General features: G+C 40.0%; 1 protein-coding gene across 6 annotated transcripts in view; it reads left to right on the top strand.

Moving 5' to 3' along the window:
• The first annotated feature begins 2,902 nt into the window (after positions 1-2,902).
• The window catches only part of ltbp3 (latent transforming growth factor beta binding protein 3), a 35,517-nt gene continuing 16,518 nt past the window's right edge, over positions 2,903-21,901 (top strand). For all 6 annotated transcript variants that reach the window (XM_079248183.1, XM_079248187.1, XM_079248184.1 and 3 more), the window contains exons 1-7: positions 2,903-3,266; positions 17,020-17,298; positions 17,371-17,531; positions 17,612-17,717; positions 20,270-20,356; positions 20,473-20,589; positions 20,734-20,892. In XM_079248183.1, the coding sequence (XP_079104309.1) occupies positions 3,029-3,266; positions 17,020-17,298; positions 17,371-17,531; positions 17,612-17,717; positions 20,270-20,356; positions 20,473-20,589; positions 20,734-20,892 (1,147 nt within the window). In that variant the 5' untranslated portion in view covers positions 2,903-3,028. The remainder of the gene's footprint in view (positions 3,267-17,019; positions 17,299-17,370; positions 17,532-17,611; positions 17,718-20,269; positions 20,357-20,472; positions 20,590-20,733; positions 20,893-21,901) is intronic.

Here is a 21,901-nt window from a genome sequence, read left to right on the forward strand (position 1 = left end):
TATTTACTGGTTTTGGTTTGTTAAACTTTTATAAACGAGAAGTTGATGAGGTTGTGGAAAAACCCTTGATTTGATTCATTTCACTTAAATGAAAAGAAATGTTTTATAAGATGTTATTTTTGTTTCCAAGACATACAACGATTTCAGGACCACCTGCCTTTATGTTATTGATGGATTCGAAACTGTTCTCATTTTGGAGCAGGAACGTGGTGTGTGTGGAGTCAGGTGGTTTATACTTAAACTAATGTCAGACAACAGACATGTTTGTGATGGTGCTGCAGTTGCCTGGATAACTGGATTTAAACACTGGGATGCCTGGTAACTGGAGAGCAGAACAGCTGTACTCCAAAACTCTGGTGAAAGGTGGATTATTGCTGATATCATGTCAGTTTAGTCATTTATTCATTTATTTTAATTCTTTTATTCCTAAATAATACAAAACAAGAGGATAAAAGAAAATTAACCAAAAGCAACTTTGAGATATTTTAGCCTGGATGATTGGAAAGTAAATATGGCTGTTTAATTTAGATGTTTTATGACATTTCTGTCATTTGAATTGTTGATCAACTATAAGAAAAGAGTTTAATGTCAACTTTTATTGATATACAGGTAAAATTTTAAAGTTTGCACACAGTTAATTATATCTAATTTGTAGTTTATAGAAATGAATTGGGTTGTGGGAAATCCTGTGCTCCCACTGTCACCATTCCTCATGAACTTATATTAATTACTCTGATTTCCCTTGATTTGATTTTTTTTTTTGTTTTTATTGTTTTGTTTTCCACATTTCTAATAGTTTATTTTAAACTGGCATGACTGAAACTAGATCAATATTAAGATACATTAACCAGATATTTACAGATACTGATGTTACATTGTACAGTGCAAGATAGATAATTAGTGTTTAACAAATTGTTTAAACGTTCCCTGAAGACAGGAAGAAACACACAGAGACAAAATAACTGTAAACTGACTGAACATGGTGACACAGAAGGAATTGCAGCTTAGAGACAGATAACTATGAAGTGTGAGAAAATAGTTTCGAAAGAAGAAAAGCTTTTCTGTGAACATAAGCAGACTGACCTTTTCAGTCAGGGAAGAAAGGCAACAAAAAATTTATTTTTTTCTTTTTTTAAAGATACAAATGTATGAAGGCCAGTTCAGGAACTTCAATCTGAGAGCTTCCTTTAAAATAGAGCCATCATGCTCAGTCTTATGACAGTGAAATAGAATGAACTAGGTTTAAGGGTTTACATGACAGGTTTGACCAAAAGTTTCATATATTAAGTTTCACATATTATCATTTTTATGTGGATGAAAACTGACATAGAAACTTTCAGATTCAGTTTCTTGTATGTCAACTTGTTTTGAAATAAACAAGCATTAAAATGTGATATTATGTGTTTAATTGAAAATAAAATTACTAGTTGTTGCTCCAACTGCCAGGTAGAGGCTGGAATATGCAGCTGGATGAGATCCATGTAGTATATTTCTTATTTAACCCTTTAAGGTCCTGTTCTACCATTTGGTAGAAGTAAATTTGCAGTGACTTTAATTAATTTCTTTTTCCAAAAATATGGAAATAAAACCAGTCTGAGGATCTTTACCAACTGGCTTGGGAATATAAAACCCAAACTAGGCGTTTGTTATAATTTATCAAATTTAAACCATTTCAATGTTGTCACATTATTATTAACTTCTTTTAACATCGCGACCATTTACTAAAACTTTTTTTTGTTTGTTTAATTGTGTTTAGAACAAATGGAAAAACCCAGAGAAACATTTTCTCCGGTTATTTTGTTGATGTGAAATTTAAAAGTTTAATCCTTTATCTCTTAGAAAAAATATCTTGATTTAAAATCTCTTCAAATAAAAACTAAATCAAAGAGAAGAGCAGATACAAACTGTTGGTTTCCATAGCTTTGTGGTTTGATTTATGCATAAACCATTATAATGAACTGGACAGACTGGTGAATTGAATTGAACTGTGTCATATCTTTAACTGGGAATTGAGAAGACTTGCCATGAACCAGCACACGCATTGAACTGAACTGGATTTCAAGAGCGTGAAAGCAAAACAATCCCCATGACGATGATTTGTACGCATCTCCTGATTTATTTATCTGTTCTGTGTGTGAATAATTATCTATGTATTCTCAATCAGAGAATTATTTTATTTGAACTACAACTGGAAGTGCTGGTGCTGACCTCAACCTGACCCCGACGGAAACATGGAGGACACTATAATAAAATGTAAGTGATTGCTTGTTGCTTCAGCAGCATATCAGTAAGGTGATAATGGCTTTTCCTTTATTTGCAAGTGTTGTTGATTTATCAGTTTCCACCGCTCAGTCCCACTCAGATATTCACACACATGACTCTCAATAGACACAAAGGTGTATCAGGTCATATATTACAGGCTCGTGACAGTTTTTGTGTGTCAGAGTGACACACACAGCTGTGCAGCTGTGATTTGCAGGGTGGGTGTGTGTGTGTGTGTGCGGGGGCTGCAGAGGAGGGGAGAGGAGGGGAGGGGGTGCTGGGAGGAATAACCAACAAGGAAACCACTCTCAGCTTTGCTCCTGCACCGCCTGGCTGGCCTGCAGCCAGGTTTCTTTAGAGAGGGTTGGCTCACACCCCTTCTCCTCTCCTCCCTTCTTTCTCTCGCAAACCCACACACGCACCAACTCTCCAGCTTTCCAAAGCAACAGGAGAAGAAGAAGAAGGGAGAGAAGAGGGACTAAAAGAAAACAAACGAGATCTTTCCAAAGATGCCAAACGTGGCGGCTCCGCAGACGGATCACTTCTTTAAGCAAAGGACTTAAAGTTTGTTGTTTGTTTTTTTTTAAATTTTTTTTTCCATAGGGGGGGGGAACGGGAGGGGGACTCGCTTTTTTTTCCTCAACCGCATGAGACGTCAAACTTTTCCCTCGGTTAACAAAGCAGGCGCCTTTGAGCTGGAGCCGAACTCCTCAGCTTGTGATTTCATGTCCTCGGATCTCTGCGGAGGGCAGTGAAGGATGCCAGGATGCCCAGTCTGATCCCCCATCTGCTTGTCATCTGGCTGAGCGTCCACAGGCTGGTGTGGTGCGCGGAGCGCTCCTCCACACGGGAGCGCTTCAAGGTGGTCATCGCTCCTCTCATCTGCAGGCGGATCTGCCTGAAGGGTCAGTGCCACGATACGTGCGAGCAGGGCAACAACACCACGCTGATCGCGGAGAACGGACAGGGGGGAGACACGCTCATCGGACAGGGCTTCAGGGTCGGTGAGTGAAACAAAGCTGACATGAACAGGTCGCTGGGATTTGCGCTGCCATGACCTCTGAGCTTTACAGGCTGCGGAGGGCGCGATGGAAGCCCGTTTGTTTGCTCATAAAAGGGCTCTTTGTGGACAATGAAAATGCTAATTACAACTATGGGACTCTATAAAAGTGTCTGTGGAATGATATACTGTTTTAATGTTATTACTATAGGTAGAGTTGGAAGGTGTTGGGATCACAGTTAGGTGGGCTTCACTTGCAGGGTGGTGGAAGGACACAGTGATAGCTGAGAGATTCACGTGTCTCTTTTTAGTTTCTGTTTTCATTTTAAGTTGGTTCAGGATGGGCCTTTAGTCTGACATTAACAGAATATTCATCATATGGGGTAAATTGTCAGGTGAGGTCAGTGTAGGTGAGCTGACAGCTGGATTTGAGTTGCATAGAAAATAAAATTAGCCTATGTACAAGATCTATTTACAGTTTTTGAGACCTACATTTCACCTATTTTAAAACAAATAAAAAAAAATCATTTTAAGGATTTTTTTTCTCTGTAGAAACTTGGATATTCTGCCTTAAGATTGAAATTGGACACATTTGAAGCCCTCTTGTCTTAGTCTGCTCATGGTCTGAAGCTCTGTAGTTTGGAATAATAAAATGTAGACATAACTGAACAGAAAATAAATACAATAATGTTAAACTCTTTGTACCACACGTGCTTTCACTCCACTGATCTTTAAAAATTGCAAATAAGTGATACTCTTTTCCAGTCGTCAAAATGAATGAAATAACACAATACTGCCTGTCATATTAATTCCTTTATTCCCTGAAATGTCCTTTTCTTCTTTCTAACTTATGCCAGCTTCATGCTGCTGATATCCTCAGCAAACTTGTGTCAATAAGTCTCCTGTCAGCTTGGCTGAAACTCTGCAAATAAATAGGTGGCTAAGATGAGGTGAGGAGGTTTTAAACTCTGTTGCATTGCTGCAAAATGCTGGAAAAATTAAAGTTTCACTTCAATTAGGAAGGCATGGCTCATTACACGACATATAATGTACCCTTGCGATCTACACTTTCTCTCTCTGACTCCAGTATCTGGTTGGCATGAGTAGAGCCTTCACTGCGCTCTATCAGATCAGCTGTGGTGAGACATGGAGCCTTGCAGTCTATGTTAGTCTCCTGCCCAGAAACTCACTGATCTTTATTATGCTCACTCAGAGTAAAGAATAATAATTAAAAAAAAAAAAAAGAAGTGATTTTTGAACGTTGGTTGATTTTAGTCCAAAGGTAACTGGAAAAGGGACGTACTAACTGGTAGGACAGAAGTAGTCATTTGCCAGCCTAATGTGTTGCAGCTTCACATTTCTGCAGACACACATTGGCTCCAGATATACCTTCCATTCATTCCACAAAAACTCCGTCTTTCAACCCCACTTTGTTCCTTTAAGGTCAGTGATTTTGTCTGGACTTTACCAGCCTTTCTGGGTGCGTACACAAGTTTATGTTTTGGTTTTAAATAGAAGAGAAACAACAGCAAAGGCAGTAAAAATAACTCATAATTGCTTTGCTTCCTACACAGTTTTGCTCTGGAACGTTGTAATTGTGGAGACCAGCCTGATGTTTTCCTTTCTTTTTTTTTGTTCAACCTCCAGTAAATCCTGCTGTTGTAGAGTTGTGACAATTTTCTTCCCCTCTGACAGCATGTAGAGTCACAACTGGCTCACACTCCAGTCTCTCCTCTGTTGCCTTAATTTCCACACGGTGCGTCATGTTTTAGGACTCCCGTGTTAAATTATTCAGCAGAGACACATTAGATTCTTGGAATACCTCACACTACCTCACATTGGTGGTGGATAGTGAAAATCACCATGCAGTCACCTGTCTTCTGGATCTCATGGTTAAAGTATCTAAAAAAAAAAAAGGTGTTCTCTGAATTTTCTGGGGAGAAAGAGTAGAGGGTTTGACCTGAGCCTGAGCAGGAGATGTGTGTTGTTCGTAGTGAGAGCTGGAATGTGGTGTGGACAAGTGGAAATTTCTCTCTCCTGTGTTAAAACAGCGCATTGCTATGACAGCAACAATGAAGACTTTTCCATATTTGAACGCTTGTGATGCCAATCTTCAGCAAGACTGAGGCTCAGAATGAACAAAGCCAACTAAATCTCTCCTCTACAGAAATATAGTTTCTCTCAGAAATATCATTTACCACATGTGCTTTATTATCTGCAACCAGAATCAGGCTGAGGGCCAAGAAATATTCAGGTTTTGGTTGTTATCTGGTTTATTAGACAAATAAGTGTAAGAAGCTCACTCAAAACATGAGTACAGCAAGTTCAGATTCCTGCTTTTAACAGTTGGAAGACATTACTGTGTGGACTGGAGTTTGTACGTTGAGGGAGGAATGCTTTTTAAAAACTAAAAAGGGCAAAACAAACAAAACCTTTAGTGCATTAATACTTGGTGTAGCTCCATGGATGGTGATGAAACCTAACCTCACCTCAGATGTCTCAACAACTAGTCAATGATTAGCAGCATCCATAAGAAGTTCACGGCCTTCTGAGGATGAAGTTTTTGTTGTCAGGTTTTTCCCAGTCTGAGGGAAAAGTTGCTGTTCTATGTTTTGTGATCTAAATGTTTTTCAGCCAATAAAAACGTGAACTACGTCCGCTTCATCTCACAGCGTCACTCTGGATGGAGCGTACGATGTTTTAAATGTCTATTTTATTCCAAAGTACAATGTTTTGTAAAAACTAAACTAAATTGTTTCCCATTGGCTTCAGAGGAGGCTTGAACCATATTTAGTTTTAGGTGTAAAACAATGTTACTTGTTCATTAAAGCTTGTCATGGAGTGGTAAGAGTGACCAACAGTGAAATGATTGAGGGGACGCTGCCAGGTGAATGGTAGTCGTCAAACAATGATTAATGAAAAAAAAATCTGATATGCTCTCAATATTTATGGAATCTGTGTTTCACTGTACATTTCCTAAACTTGTTAAAAGTACAGGCCCAGGTACAGGGCCTTGTTTATGGGCTTTACGTGGTATCAACATTGCTCTGCATTTTTACTGCATATGTCAGGAATGAGAGCTTATTTCCATCTATTTACTGCTCAGCTCACCTTTTTCATCAGAACAGCATTCAGATGGAGACAAGCATACAAAAAATTTAAATAAATATATATATAAAATAAAAGAAGAGGAAGAAATTCGAAGTATGTTTTGGTTTTTAAGGCACAAAACTGTAAAAAAAAAACTTTAAATTGACTTAATACTGATCCCATCACGTCCTCTCTTCCATGTTGCTTCTTGTCAGGGTTCCTGTTTATTATGATGTGAATGCGGTCTTTGTTATCGCAGCCATGTGTTTGTCTGACTGAATCGTCCAACAGCACACTGCTGCTGGGATTTCTATGAATCTGAAGTGCACGTCTTCCAACGACCATGCATCAGCCATGGCGACAGCAGCTGCTCGGCTGGCGGACCGCCCTCTGAGCGTCGCTACCCCTCCTCTTCTCTTTGGCATACAGCCTTTATCTGGGCACCAGACGTCCAAGCTGCTTCGGATTCCCTTCTTTTTCAGAACACGGGGCTTCATGTTGCACAGGAAGCGGTGTTATCATATCCAAGCCCGGGCTTGTCTCCCCCCAAAATGGGCATGATGACAAGTGGAATGCCTATTCCAAGATTTCCCATGTGGTTTTGTCTTCAGAGTAAAAAGACAGTAGAAGCCTTATGGTTTGTTTTGGTTTTCTCTTGGAATGGGTCAGAGGTCCATGAGAGCCTGAGAATGAAGAAAAGTCAGTTAACTCCAGTCAAGCTGGGTCAGTTTCTGCTTTCCCTCTGTGTAGGGAGGTGAGTTTATTTTGCCTTTCAAAGCCCTCTGCTCTTCCCCACACACTCCTCTTTCATTCATGCCAAACTTTAGAGAAGGCGGTCTGACGCGAGCAACCAAAAACCTGTGGCACTCCGGATTTATGCCACAAGTTGGACTGAACTCTGAAGCGAAGGCGGGCACAGCTCCCACTCTCACATGCCCTCAAACACAAACACACGGTCATTTGCAGCTAATTCATCAGAAAAGCCTCTAACATGAAGTGTGCATCATGTTGCTTTGTTGCGTTTTAATATACAAAGTTCACATTCTGCCACCGCTCCCCGTCTATTTATGCCTGTCAACCGGGCAACACATGAGCTTATTTGAAGGCCTCTGCTTTCATGATCATTTTAACACTGCCAGGTCAGTGTAGAGCTACACACACACCAAGACACAAACATCCGGCCTGAATTAAGGTGGTAAGAATCCCATCTGATTTCTTTTGATTTCACTGCAGCTGCCACCAAAAAAAAAAAAAAAAAAATGCAGGTTGGTTGTTAAAAGGGTTAAGTCCACAGGCAGCTTTCGCTGCTCCTGCTTTTTTCAGGCTCGCAGCCCACCTTTCATTCAGAGCCTAAATCCACATAATCTCTGCTGGAGTTTCCCATGAAATTAGACTCTTGCATGTCATCAGTCTCTCTGGAAAAAAAGCCACTACTGTTGAGCAAGTGAAAAAAAAAAGGAATCACATAAAGTTAAATTTGGAAAACAAAGCAGCAATTAGAGCCCGCCGCCACCCCCGGCCCCCCAATCTTCACAGGGGAACTGTGTGCATATTTGGATGTGAGTGTGCTCCAGAGCAGTGTACTGAACCCAAGTCAAACAAACAACCCTCTTTGCCATCTTTAACACTCTCCTCCCATTTGCGCAGTGAGGGAGAGAAACGCAGCAGTTATTTAAAGCCACTCGGAGGAATGTGAGCGCTTGGGACTGCACCCACGGCGTGCAGGACCCTGAAGCTGCAGCGATTAGCCAGGATAAACAGAAACGCACAAGCTCTGCCAGCGCGGCCTGCGCCTGAGCAGCTTACAGACGTTACCTGCCACGCGCTCCTCTGCTGAGGTTCCCGCGGGGCAGGTATCTGACATAATCTCCACAGAGCACTGTCAGCACTCCTCTACCTGCCTGCCCTGCTGGTCCTTATAGCCAAAGGCTTTTTAGATAGTCATTATATGACATCATCTGCACCGGGGCCAAGTTACTGTCTGGCTCTCTTTCCACAAATATATGTCTGCCAGAGGAGGGGGGACAGGACGGGGCATTGCTGGATTCATGCCCACCCAAGAACTTTGCAGTACACGTTGCATATTTCCATGATAGGTTAAAAATGGCATCATATAAGGCCGAGTCTGACTTTCATCAGGATGATTGGAAGTCGTCTCGCTCAGAAGACCATCCTGATCTTCTGAGTGACAGCTTCAGCTCGATGTTGTGTTAACAAGCTGTTGTTTTACGTTGACTGGAAATGAATGAACGCCGCAGGTGACAGTTAGTCTGATGTTTGGGTAGCTGAAGCCAAAGCACCGCTCCGTTTTTCTTGGTGTTTTTTCCTAAAAGGCACTAATTATGTCATTTACTGCCACATCTGTCTCAGCTGCAGGAGTTGGGCTAAGCTCATATGTGACTCTTCGCTTGGTGTGGTATGTGGTCTCACAGTGCCAGTTAAGGGTCGATGTATTTGAGGATGTGGTTTCCTGCTTTTTGGAGCTGATGGCGAAGGGATGCACGTCATATGACGGCAGGCATTCTCCAGTTAGCAGCTTGAACAAGAAATGTTGTCACTCATTGTGGGAGCAAGAGTCATCAGTCAAAGCTCTCTTTGGTCGTGGAAGTAGGAGATTGTATAACGATGTCTGCGAAAGGCTGACTGAACTGATCCCACGGGGAGTTAACATCTGTTACTGAAGCTCTGCTTTTAGCTGCTTCTAGGTTATTATTTTGGTTTCTCATTGACCGTAAGTTGAACCTCACCACTTTCTTATACAATACTGGGCAGAGTTACTGGAACTGTAAGTGTGGCAGATATGTTGTGACCACAGCAGAATACAGAAGCACAATTAAACCACACGATTAAAGCGGGAAAAGACTCAAGGTTGTTTCATACTCCGCAAGAAGCGAGAATTTTGTTCTTGTTCTCGAGGCCGCTTTTTCATCTGGTCCATACATACTTCGTAAGAAGCTTCGTCTGCAGCGGGGTGGTTTTTTTTAATGAGGCCTTGTCTTTTAATGCCACATGTTATAATGTTCGTACTTTCTCACCACCTCAATCAGCTGTTTTATAAAAACAACCTGTTTTAACTGTCCGCTTCATGTTTTTACGTGTTAACCACGCCCATCTCAAATTTCCAACCAATCACACAATACTTCTCGGAGCCCCACAAGTAAAAAGTTCTGCGAGTCTGACGTTTCAAGAACTGTCTTCAGTCACGTCCCCGAGAACAAAATGACGTCATTTTCTTCTCGAGAACAAGTTAAAAAGTTTTCGCTTCCTGTGGAGTGTGTAGCAGGCTTCAGTCAGTTTTTATCTCATTGTTGGTGATCGTAGGGAAATGTGACACTTTGGTCATTTTTACACAACTTTTTTTTTTTTTTCTATACAACTAAAGAGGAAAGCTGTGATAATAATGTAGATGTGATAAAATATTGTCTTAAACCATTCATTTCTCACATCCTTTGGGGGAGTTTTGGCCCACTCTTCCTTGCATTGTTGCATCTTTCATTGAGGTTTGCAACACACACCTATCCAACACAGTATTTCAGTTGAGTCTAAAACTGACTGTACTTTGTTAGAGACTGTTGTTCTGCTACATGACCCACTTTCAGCCAAGCAGACGGCCTCATAAATGACCTGAGAAACCTTTGGTATACGGAAGAGTTCATGGTCGACTGACTAAATGGATGCAAAGTGTCCTGTGGCTGGAAGAATAAGCTTAATTCATCAACCCTCTCCACCACCATGTTTGACTGCTGGTATGAGGTGTTTGTGCTGATATGCGGTGTTTGGTTTTCTCCAAAAATGGTGCTGTGCATCATGGTCAGACATCTCCAATCTGGCCTCTTCTCTCCAAAGGACATTGTTCCACACGTCTTGTGGTTTGTGCATATGCGGCTTTACAAACCTAATCTGTGCTGCCATGTTCTTTTTAGACAGAACAGGCTCTCTCCTGGCAACCCTTCATAAAAAACCACACTTGTCCAGTCTTTGTTCTAATTATTATGTCAGGAACTTTAACATTTAACATGCCAGCTGAGGCCTGTGATGTCAGAGTTGTAGCTCTTTGGGGATTTTTGCCATTTCTCGTAGCAATGCGGGGTTTGATCTTGGGGTAAACTTCTGGAGACATCCACTCCAGTGCAGTCTGACAACTGTCCTGAATGTTTTCTACTTGTATCTTAGTCTCTGTAGAATAAGAGACTCTTGAATTGTTTGTTGATGATAACTTAATACTTCCCAGATAGATGGACACTTTTTTTTTTTTTATTTGGCATCATTTTAACACACACCTGAATGCTCCAAACCAGTAAAACTGTCAAAACACACCAAATTGGTTGGTTTGCTTTTATTTTTGAAGTTATTAAACATTTTTTACTCAGTCACTGATTGCAGTAATTCTTGGCGACAGCACAACAACAGCGAAGCTGGTATGAAGTGAATTAGCAGATATTACAATGTATTGTGACATTTAAGCAGCCCCTGAATGCATGCTGGGGGAAAGGTGGTTGAGGAAATGTTTCAGAGTTTATCATAAAAATGTATTTCACAAACGGAGTTTGTGATAATTGATCCCACCGAAACTGAATAATGCATTACTTATGTTGTTCGTGAGCATTATGATTGGAAAAGTGCATCATGGGAAGCTCGACTTCTGGAGAAATCCCACAAAAGAATCATGGAAACAATTGCGCATTGGCCCAAAAATGTCTACTTGCGAACGTCTGAGTTGGTTGATTGAGCGAGGGGGTGAATCAGAGTGAAAGTGACTTAGCTGGCATCATCAGTTGAGTGTCTGGATCCTGCAGAGTTGCTATTTGAAGTTCTGCCAGAAGACTTTAGTCAAGGAAAGGCTCAGATCTGGTGGCTGCATCATCTGGAAGGTTGGGGTGATGTCTGTAGTAGTTTCCAGTTCAGGAAGCAGCAGTTTGTGGAGCTGTAATTTGTTGTTTTTGTGCTGGTGAGGGTGCGGCTGAGAGACGATGTGGTGAGGGAGGGGGCTGACGATGCATCATCTCCAGACAGACAAGAGTGTGTGTGGGTGAGAGTGTTTTCATAGGCCACTCAAAGGACACGCTTCAAGCTTTCTGTCTGTTTCTTACTTTATTTTGTCATTAAATGTTCATTTTCTTATTTTGCTTTCAACAGTTTTCATAACTAGCTTGGATAAATGTTTCATTAATTATCACCAGATAGATCATATCAAACGTATGAAAATAGTTGATTCTGCCTTTATTCTTATGGACATACATGGAGTCTTTGTAGTGTTTCCTGCTAGTTTAACTGGGCTTGCTTACTTAGCAGCTGAGGAATGTACAGTATGTTTTTTTTTTTTCTTAAAGGAAAAAAATTGTCAGGAATCATAAAAATCCATAAAGTATGACATTATTTTTATTCTCTGAATTTTCAGTCCGTCCTCAGTGCTTCATGCTGACCTGTTGTCCCTTGCCTCCTGACCCCAGATATGAGGACAAAGGGATATTCTCTCAAGCCTTTTGTGCTGAGAAGACCTGAAATATTTAGACACAGCTGCTATTATGTCATGAGAAACAATGATAAGACCTTCACCTTTTAATGCCCAACCTGAGAACAACTGGGGAGAAAAGTCAACTTTTTTTTAAAACTGAAGTCTTTGTTTGACTCTTAAAAAAATCTAAGAAAAAAATGAACAATTTATGTTTTTTTTTTTGTTTTTTTTTACCACTTATTACCATGTAATAGATCCAAATTATTAGGGTGTAGTCCTCTGCTTTTTAGCGTCCACCATAGAGCAAGAGACCAGTATCTTTTGGTGTATATCAGGGTTTTGAGTAAAATTTCTACATTGAAGATATGCAAAATGTCTCAGAAACTGTATGTATCCCATATATGTTTGGCTTTCTAGCCTAAAGACAGACTCCCCTCCTCCTGTCTTTTTTTCCACTTCTCTTCACTCCTGTACTTGAGTCAGAGCTGTGTGGGAAAATGATGTTTCCTGACTCTTGAAACATACCTGCAAGCCAACATTCAGAGCTGAATTAGTTTGGACAGAAAAAGGATACTCAACTTTGGATGCAATTTAAGCAGAGTTGAAGACATATTTTGGGAAAAGGCAATGCATTTAGATAGTGTGTCGTTATTCATAATTAGGTCAATGCTGTTTATTAATCAAGATTTTGTTCACAAAAAAACATCACAGATTCAAAAATGAGTCATTTTCAAGTCCTGGATTGTTCCCAGTTTCCTCCATTTTCTTTGACTAGAACATGTGGAAAATAATGTTCATGATAGCTGAACTGTTTCACATTCACAAGTCCCACCTCCTCCCCTCCTTCAGCCAGCCATGCAGCCCTGTTCATACCTCACATTCACTTAGACCACCAAATAACTCTTAGGCACGTTTTGATTTTTTTTTTAATGACATACCACCTTTAGACTCAGGAATGTGTTAGATCTGCGAAGACAAAGGTGCAGTGAAAAACAGAGCGTGGCTGCATCTGAAACGTTTGCTTGCAAGAGGGGATTTTGGATCATACAGTTTTTGCTAAAGAACTGATGATTTAATGGAAGAGTGTGCTGGATAGTAAAACACTTATGATCTCAGCTTTTAAGCTTTCTGCTATTTTCAGTATATGATGTGGCACAGTCTGGTAACCACAGCAGCTCTCCGGGAGACGATACACCCTCCACTTAATAGCACACGCAGACAAGCACGCCCACTTACATACAAGATCTGCTGAAAACATTAAGGCTGTGCACTGCTGGCGTGACTCAAGCTCAAATGAAGGGGGGGACAGAAGTGAAGGAGAGGTTTCACTATGTGTGATTATAACAAATCATTCATTCCTCCAGGAGCCCAGAAGGCAAACAGACCCAACACAGATTATTTAAACAGAATGGAATAATCAGGATGTAGTTATGAGAGCATGACGTGCAGCGGTAATGCCAGCTGTTATTAAAGGCTTCGGTTTGATGCTAAAATGTGATAATCCTGGGACATAGTTCACCCTGTATAAGAATGAGACTTTGTCTGTTAAATGTTGTTTAAGTTAGTCTCACTTATAATTAAAATGGATTTATTGAGCTGCTACATAACACAGGGTTCAATGCAGAGGAACAACTAGCCTGATTCACAAAGTTTTCAGTTAAAGAAAATGACACACACACAAAAAAAAAACTAGCCCAACCTACAAAAAAAGTCTTCAAATGTTAGTTTAACTTAAAGAAACTGTTTATTTTTTCAATCATTTTGTTGTTTTTTTTTGATGGCATGAGAAAAAATACTTATTAGTATTGGACCAAATCTTTGTGATAATACTCATACATAACAGCAGAGTCGGAGCTGCCAAATTTTTTTGCACAACTTCAGAAGTATATTTTCAGACATGAGAGGGGCGGATTCAGACCCTGTAAAAGGCTTACTGACACAAACAAGGCGCCACATTTCCTGAAAACAGGCCTATCTATCACTCCAAACCTTCATATAAATGTAATTTAAAACGACACACACCCCGCCCCCGTGTTTCTGGGTTTAGTGGAGATGTAAAATTTGTAACTCTACTGTTCAACTGTGAGCCGTTACACAGAGGATAGGTGTGATGTGGCAATGCTCCAAATTTAATGACAAAATAGAGTTTGGCGATCATAATTCACAAGATGAATAATAATTTTCTGGATACAAAGCATGTCACTTTAAGGGATAATTGCTTCATTCTTTTAGGTGGAACTCGAGGAGCAACTCTTAGGGGTCATCTGTTTGCAGCAACGGATGGAAGCTGAGCTAAAATGTATGCACAAGGAACACCATGAAAAAGTATATTTTCACCACTTAAAGCAACTTCGACTTGTCAATTTTTAGGAAAATGTGAAAGAATAGAGGGATTTAAAGCCACTTTGCTTTTGTGTGAGACAGTTATTGACATGGTCACTTTTTTCAACTGAAAAATGACTGTGTTGCTGTGCGTCATCACAGACACGCTGGTTGGTCGACATATCCTGATGCTGAACCAGAGTGACTCAAAGGTCTCCTGGTTTAAATATTAAAAACCAACCACAAGGCGGTAGAAATGAGTGGAAAGCCTGGAAGAGTGACAAACACTTCCCAGTCTTTTAAATCTCTTTTAGGATGCTGGTCCAGTTTCCCTGTTGTTTGTTTCCTGTTTTGATTTCTGTTGACACATTTCCAAGAGGAATCCTGCATTTAATTATCAGCAGCATCCTACTTCTGTCAAAGCGAATCCCATTTTGGCTTCCATCATGCTGAGGAGGGAAGTTTGGACAGTGCTGCTGTTTATTTGTTCACGCAATTAATATTGTCTCATACTGAGAACAGGTCTCAGATGATGATGTGAAGTGTATTGTTTCTCTGATACATAACACTGTGTTTCACATCATTTTTGGTTTAATTTCACAACATCAAATGGTCTCATTCACATGACCTTCAGCCCTGTCTCCACCCTGGGAAACGTAACCCAGAGTATGAAACATGATTCCCCTCCTTTTCTTTGTTTTCATTAGTGTAGCACGCTACATCGGAGCACTCAGTCTCAGTCAGACACTTTCCCAGCCAGATGGAGACTCAGTCCAGACTCTGTCTGCAGTATGTCATCTCCTCCGTCTCTGTTGGTTTGGATTGTGTAATAACATTTGGAAAGAGGAGCTTTAGCTTTCCCCCTTTGTCTGCATTCTCGCTTTTCATCCCCCGCATCTTTCCCAGCTTCCTCAAACTGTTAATTCAGAACCGAGACAAACTTGGAAGAATGGAAACTGCTGTCCGACAGAGTTGAGGCAGGGAGTCCTCAGTCTGTGCGGCTCGCTGTCATTCTGCTGCCATGCCTGCAGCCTTCCTGCTTCATTCTGCGTGTTGCTGCCTGTGTTTAGTCAGTGTAGTTAAACACCACTGACACATGGTGTTTGTGAAAAGCTGATTCAGAATTATCCATCATGCTTTCAGATTCTGCTGGTTTCACCTTCCAGTTTGATCTTTTCTTCTCTTTTTTGTCAGACTGTCACTATATGAGGATATCCCTGCTGTGTTTAAAGTGATTTTGTCTCTTAATTACGCCTTCGCCCAGACTCCTTGGCAGTTCCCATCTAATTACTTCCATCTGTCCAAACTTGGTAGAAAGAGGCTTCCTCTCCTCTCCTCTCCTCTCCTCTCCTCTCCTCTCCTCTCCTCTCCTCTCCTCTCTTCTCCTAATTGGTCCTATTTGTAATGGATGTGGGGGAAAAGATGTAAACAGATTTGATGTGGTGATGGTAAGAAGACAGCAGTGGCTGGAAGCATTATGTGTTTCAGTTTTTCCACTCAAAATACTTTGAGTGTTTCATCACATGAGGCACAAATATCCTCTTGTACTTAAGTATGAACTGATTTATATTCGAACCGTAACACATAAATCTTTTTGATGAGCAAATGTCTCTCTAAATAACTGATGAAATTAACGATGCGTGTGTGTTTTTGTAATTATTATTATCATAAATGTTCATCCTGAACCAATGAATGACCCGGCAACTTGACATATTGGTGAAGAAACAGTTTGGTGTACAATTTCACTGCTTTACTAATGTCAGAGTGCAGAGAAGCACATGGAGAGAAGCCATTCATGCACTAGGAGAACTTGCACGCCTCACACAGCTGAGGTTCAAACCAGGAACTTTCTTATTGTGAAGCAGTGGTGCAAACAACCAACCACCATGCAGCCGAATTAGGCATGGGGACCAGAGTAATAAATGCATAAATGAAAAATCTACTTGCACTGCATCATGCTGAACAAATCAAAAACAATTAGAAGAAATTGTTTATTTGATTTATGTAGAATTCCAGTGTGAAATTAGTTTGAATCTAATGGTTTCCACTATGTTTTAGGTTTTGTTCCTCTTTTGCAGCGTGTCTGTACAGGTGTGCGTAAGGCGAGTGGAGTGCAAGCAAAACACATCAGTAATGACGTTATCTTAGTTGACAACCATGATTTTATATTGCAATAAAACATGTTGAATTTCTACACATTTTAAGGTCTTTTACTATTCAAAATGACTTTTAACTTTGTTTTATTTTATTCATTTTTTCTCATCATGAAACACTTTTTTCCAGTTAATCTGTATTTTTTTGGAGTGATTATTATTGGTAAATGTGTAAATTTAGGAGGGTTTTATTAATTACATGGAGGCTTTCTTTCATCATTTCTTTCCTCTGATATTTTCATTGTGTATCTGAATAAAACCAGTGGGAGACCACGTAAAAGTGCAGGGAATGGTACATGTGCCATATGAACCTCCCCTCACCCAGCAGCTTTCCCACAGACTTCAAGATCTTTCCCATATGTCAGAATGAAACCATTACATAGATCAATGACTTTACCTGCTTTCTTGCTCGGATGTCTGACTGGAGCGAGCTTTCAGTCCTTCAAGCTGATGAGACTTTTACAGTCCTAAAGTTCAAAGTGAATGGCTCTGCTTTAAGCTGCTAGTCCCTCAATCTTTCTGCCAAATATACTCTATGTATATTAAATTATGCACTGAATACTAAGTGCATTAACCCCAGGCCAAATAATCTGGGTTTTTACACGATAATAAAGATTATATAAAAGTTCCACACAGGATCAGCTGCGTCAGCCTGATTAGACTTATTTAAAATATACTTTCTTCTTGTATTATCATATTCAGTCTTATCTTGCTCTTTTTTTTTTTTCTTCATGCAGTTGTGTGTCCCCTGACATGCATGAACGGAGGAGTATGCAGCTCCAGGAAGCACTGCCTGTGCCCTCCAGGCTTCACCGGTCGACTCTGCCAGTTTCCACTCCAGCACACGCAGCAAGCTCAGGCAGCGCGCGGCAACGAGCCGCCCATGTACCCTATACTTCCGAAGCCAGATGGCCAAAAGCATGTGGAACAGTCAAGCATAGGCCGCACCCAGCTGACACAAACACATTCGGTTTTCTCCCTACCCATGTCACAGCCGGGACACCCCTCATCAGAAGGTATTTATCATGTTCAAGTTTAGTTTTTGGCGTGTCTCATTCCTCTATCGTTGACCATTTCTCTGTTTTCAGTGCAGATTAACGTACGCGTTCACCACTCTCCAGACACGTCTGTGGACATCCATCCTCTTGACATTTTTGACACCAAGCACCCCGGCAAGACAAGGCGCCCAATCCTCTCTCGTAACAAACCGAAGGGACGCTGCTTCCAGGAGACCACGCCAAAACAAGCTGTGAGTTTAGCTGCAGGCATCGGCACCTAATCTGACAAATCTAGTAGTCATATAAACTGATGGCATCTCTACATCTTTAGTGCAACAGCACACCGCTACCTGTTCTCACCAATCAGGAGGATTGCTGCGGCAGCGTGGGGAACTCATGGGGACAAAACAAGTGTTATCAGTGCCCCAAATTACCAAGTGAGTTACAATTTGTAGAAAGGTCTTATTTTGCTTTAAATTGGCTTCTAATCCAGTTTTACAGATGTCACACATTCATAATGAATTAATAAAAGTTAGATGTACAACCTCAATTCCAATGAAGTTTTGGCGTTGTGTGAAATGTAAACATAAACACAGTAAAATGATTTTCAAATCCCTTTTACCTGATTTAAATTAAATACACAACATACAGACAAAATATGACACTCTTAAAACTGATAAACTTTATTGTTTTTTCTTTTTCAAATGTTCACTCGCTTTGAATTTGATGCCTGCAACATGTTCCAAAAAAACTGGAACAGGACAATGTTTACATCTCTTGTTTACCTGTGGGATGGTCCAAACAGGTGGTTTTTTTTTTTAGAGTTTCTCATCCTTCACAGTCAATGTTCCATATTATTTGCAAAGAAACCAAAAAGGTTTATCAGTCCGAACATTAAATATCTTGTCATTGTTGTGTATTCAGTTAAATAAAGGTTGGAAAGGATTTGTAAGGATTTGGGTTGCATGTGTGGTAAGGAGTGTGAGAAAAACTGGGAGGGAGAAAACCAAAGAAACTGCAACCAGACAGTGAGATGAAAAAGGAGAATGTGGAAAATAGTCCTCTACTTAAGCATGTTCCTATGGGCCTGCCCAGCGCGGCACCGTCATCACCGTCTTGAAGATTGAATTTCAAGAAAATCTTGGCTTCTCACATTTTTCCACTCTGCTATTATTCTGTCTCCCAGTTCTGCTCAGACAATGCGGCCTTTGACAAAACCTGATACGGTACGTCTGGTTAGTTTGTAGATGACTGGGTCCACGGCCACAGTGCTGTCAGTTTTGTAACACGTGTCCATCGTGAAGCTCCTCCTTTTTCATGAAAATAACAAAGGTAGTCCACAAACGTGTTTTTTTTTTCCCACTTCAGTGTGCTTTCGCACAAAATGCTGGGTTCCCTCACCTGTGTAAGAAAACTGTCTGACAGTCTGTCCCTTCATCATAGAAGACAAAACACTCCACTGTGTTAGGAGTTAAAGTGTGAAAACAGTTTGAAAGATAAAGAAAGAAATGCTTGATAAGGCAGGTATTAGGGCTGTGATGATATGCTTTTGTCCAGATTCGATTCAACTACAATTATTTTGGGTGCCGATTCGATTTAAATTGCGATTCTCTCAATTCTTCAATATTACTGATTTTTGTAGATTAAAAATATTTTTAAAATTTCAAAACTTTTTTTTTTTTTGCTTGTCATTTTTCTTGATTTCAGTTCAGAAAAAGCAACCCAGTAGCCAGACCATCATTCTGCTGCTATAATGTCCAAGATGACAAGTAAAAAGATCAATAAAAACAAGAAAAATGACAAAAACTTTATAATGGATTATTTTTATCAATTTAAAAAAAAAGATTTTTGAAGAAAAAAATCTATTTTAAAATTCTGAAGCAAAAAATTTGATTAAATTTTCCCACCCCTAGCAGGTATTATTTGCTAGAGATATGATGCTGATCTATATTTTAAGGATTCTATTTTGAGTAGCTACGAGAAGAAGTTAATATGCTTTCGGAGACAGTCATTCACATTTCACGTTTATGGATTAGTGCGTGCCTTAAAAGCCATGTAACACACAAATTTGAAAGAAAAAAAAAAGATAAGATGGAAATCTTTGGCATTGTTTTCTGTTTTTTTTTTTTTCCTTTTCAGTCTTAATGCTAAACAAATCTTTAGCCCTTTTGGCATGCACTGGCAAGAAAGTGATCTAATCTTCTTAATCAACTCTCAGCAAGAGAATACTACTGCAGCCTCCTTACAGGCTTCTTGTCCTTCAAATAAAGTCCAAAGCAGGCGGTGTTAAGTCACATTGAAATGTACAAATCTGAAATCATAAAGACTTTCGCACCTCTTCACAACCTATCTCCTGAACTTTGATGGTCTCTTATTTTCACAGATGAAAAGTGATGGAGGTAGTTGTGTGTGTGTGGGAAAGGGATAGAAAGTAGTTCAAACCATAGTAACTTTGATTCCTCTGAACACAGTCTTAAAAATGCTACAAATATTTTGTATCTCCCAAGTGGACAGCAGCCAGTGTTATATTAGACATAAAACTAATGAAGCAACACCTGCAAGCTAGTTTAGACAAGCAATTCGAGATGCTCTGCTGTTTTCCCATGTGATCTCATCACTTTGATGACTGACGAAGTCGGAGTCTGCCGCCAAACTTCAATCATATTGTTTTTATAAAGATTCACAAGTCATCCGACTGAAATATGACCACGATGTGTTCCTCTTGTTTTGGAAGTTAAAGCTCTGGAAGTGTCAGTAAACACAACATGACTGCAACTATGAAACGTTTTTATTAGCATGACAGCTATGTGGGATTATGAAGGCATAGTTAATGAGGTGTTCAGACTAAAAACATGACTTTGGGGTCATTCGAGTTGAACTTTGCTGCAAGGATTTTGGAAATTCTGAATTAAAAGTTGAAATTGAACACATTTGAAAAAAAGAATTGGGGGTTTGTAGTTTTTATTTCCCTGGCTTTCTGCTCCCACAGATGCATCAGTCAAACAGACTATTGTGGAAGACTATGGATCCACCTGTCCACAAGGATATAAAAGGTTCAACAGCACTCACTGTCAAGGTAACGCTGGCAGTTTTGGACTTGCTCTGACCATTTTTTAGCTTTCAAACACTTAATAAAAGTAATAAAGATACTGTGCATTCACTTCTTCCTTTCCCTGTTTCTTGACTTTGAAGATATCAACGAGTGCTCCATGCAGGGAATCTGTCAAAACGGAGACTGTCTTAACACACTGGGCAGCTTCAAATGTTCCTGCAAGTCTGGTTTTGTCTTGGAGAGGAATCGATGTGTTGGTGAGTGATGGGCCTCCGTGGGTTTTTCTCTCTTCACCACTTTGCATTTCATGTCCACTGGAATGAAAGCTTGTTTTCCCTCCAAACTGAGACTTTTCCACCAGGATAAATCACTGTCAAATAAAACAATGTTGCATCCTGTAGTCGAGAGCCCAGCTGAGCAAGGTCAGTGCTTCCTGATGGTATCTGGAGCCAAGGGCTGCGAGCACCCTCTGTCCAACCTCATCACCCAGGAGATGTGCTGCTGCACGGTGGGCAAAGCCTGGGGCCGTAACTGTGACATGTGCCCTCAGGTGGGCACAGGTGAGTGCTCAGTAGTCATATATGAGGATAGTGTAATAACCATAGGAGTATCAAATAGGATTTGTTGGAACTATTTCATCTATCTTTAGAGTTTATTAAGTATAAATCAGAAAAAAATTCTAATTTCAGCACATTGAATTTAGAAAAATGTAAACTTTATTAGGTCTGAAGTGATAAAAAAAAAAAAAAAAAAAAAAAACTAAAAGCCTTTGTGTTTTGAATCATCTGTAATGACATTGATGGATTTTGCAATTAATTCATTACTCAGTAAAATAATTGGCTGTTAATGAATTGGATTATTTACTCCAAGTATCTTGGTGTATTTTTTTTATATAGTTGGGGAAATGGCCATCGAGGCTGTGAAGGCTTAAATTCCAATTATTTTGTTTAGACTTTACTCCTCTGCTCTGTGTCCTGGCTAAAGATCAACTTGACATCTGTGCTGTCGTATTCTTTTAAAAGAGAATATTTTTTTTTCCTGAAATGCCATCAAGCCAGTCCATCTTCAGTCTTTTTTTAATTGTCTTGTCAGAAACTTTAACTCTTAACATGCTAACTAAGGCCTGTAGATTCTGAGGTATACCATAACTCTTGAGTTTCCTGCAGTTTCTGTGGGCATGACATGGTCTGATGTTTGGGTGGACTTGCTTGGACGTTCCACTGCTGGGAAGATCACAGCTGTCTTGGATGTTTTCCAGTTGCGAATAATGTCTCTTCCTGCACAATAATGGACTCCATATTGTTTGGAACTGGCTTCATGAAACCTCGCCAGCTACAGTTCCCTCTCAAAGATTGTTGCCAACGTTTTTCCTCTTTGACATTGTGTTAACAAGCCATTGCTTCTGCATTTTGGCTTGGTTTTGTAAAATAAATAAGGATGATGTGTTATATGTTACGTGCTGATTGCATCTTCCTTTACACAAACAAGATGGCACTTTTTTCACATTAGTGGATGTCACATTCGGTTTCAAGAAGTCATCTTTTTCCTTGAAAATATCAGAGATATAAT

The sequence above is a fragment of the Telmatherina bonti genome (genome assembly GCF_933228915.1).
Source record: "Telmatherina bonti genome assembly, chromosome: 10".
In the NCBI taxonomy this organism is placed as follows: domain Eukaryota; kingdom Metazoa; phylum Chordata; class Actinopteri; order Atheriniformes; family Telmatherinidae; genus Telmatherina; species Telmatherina bonti.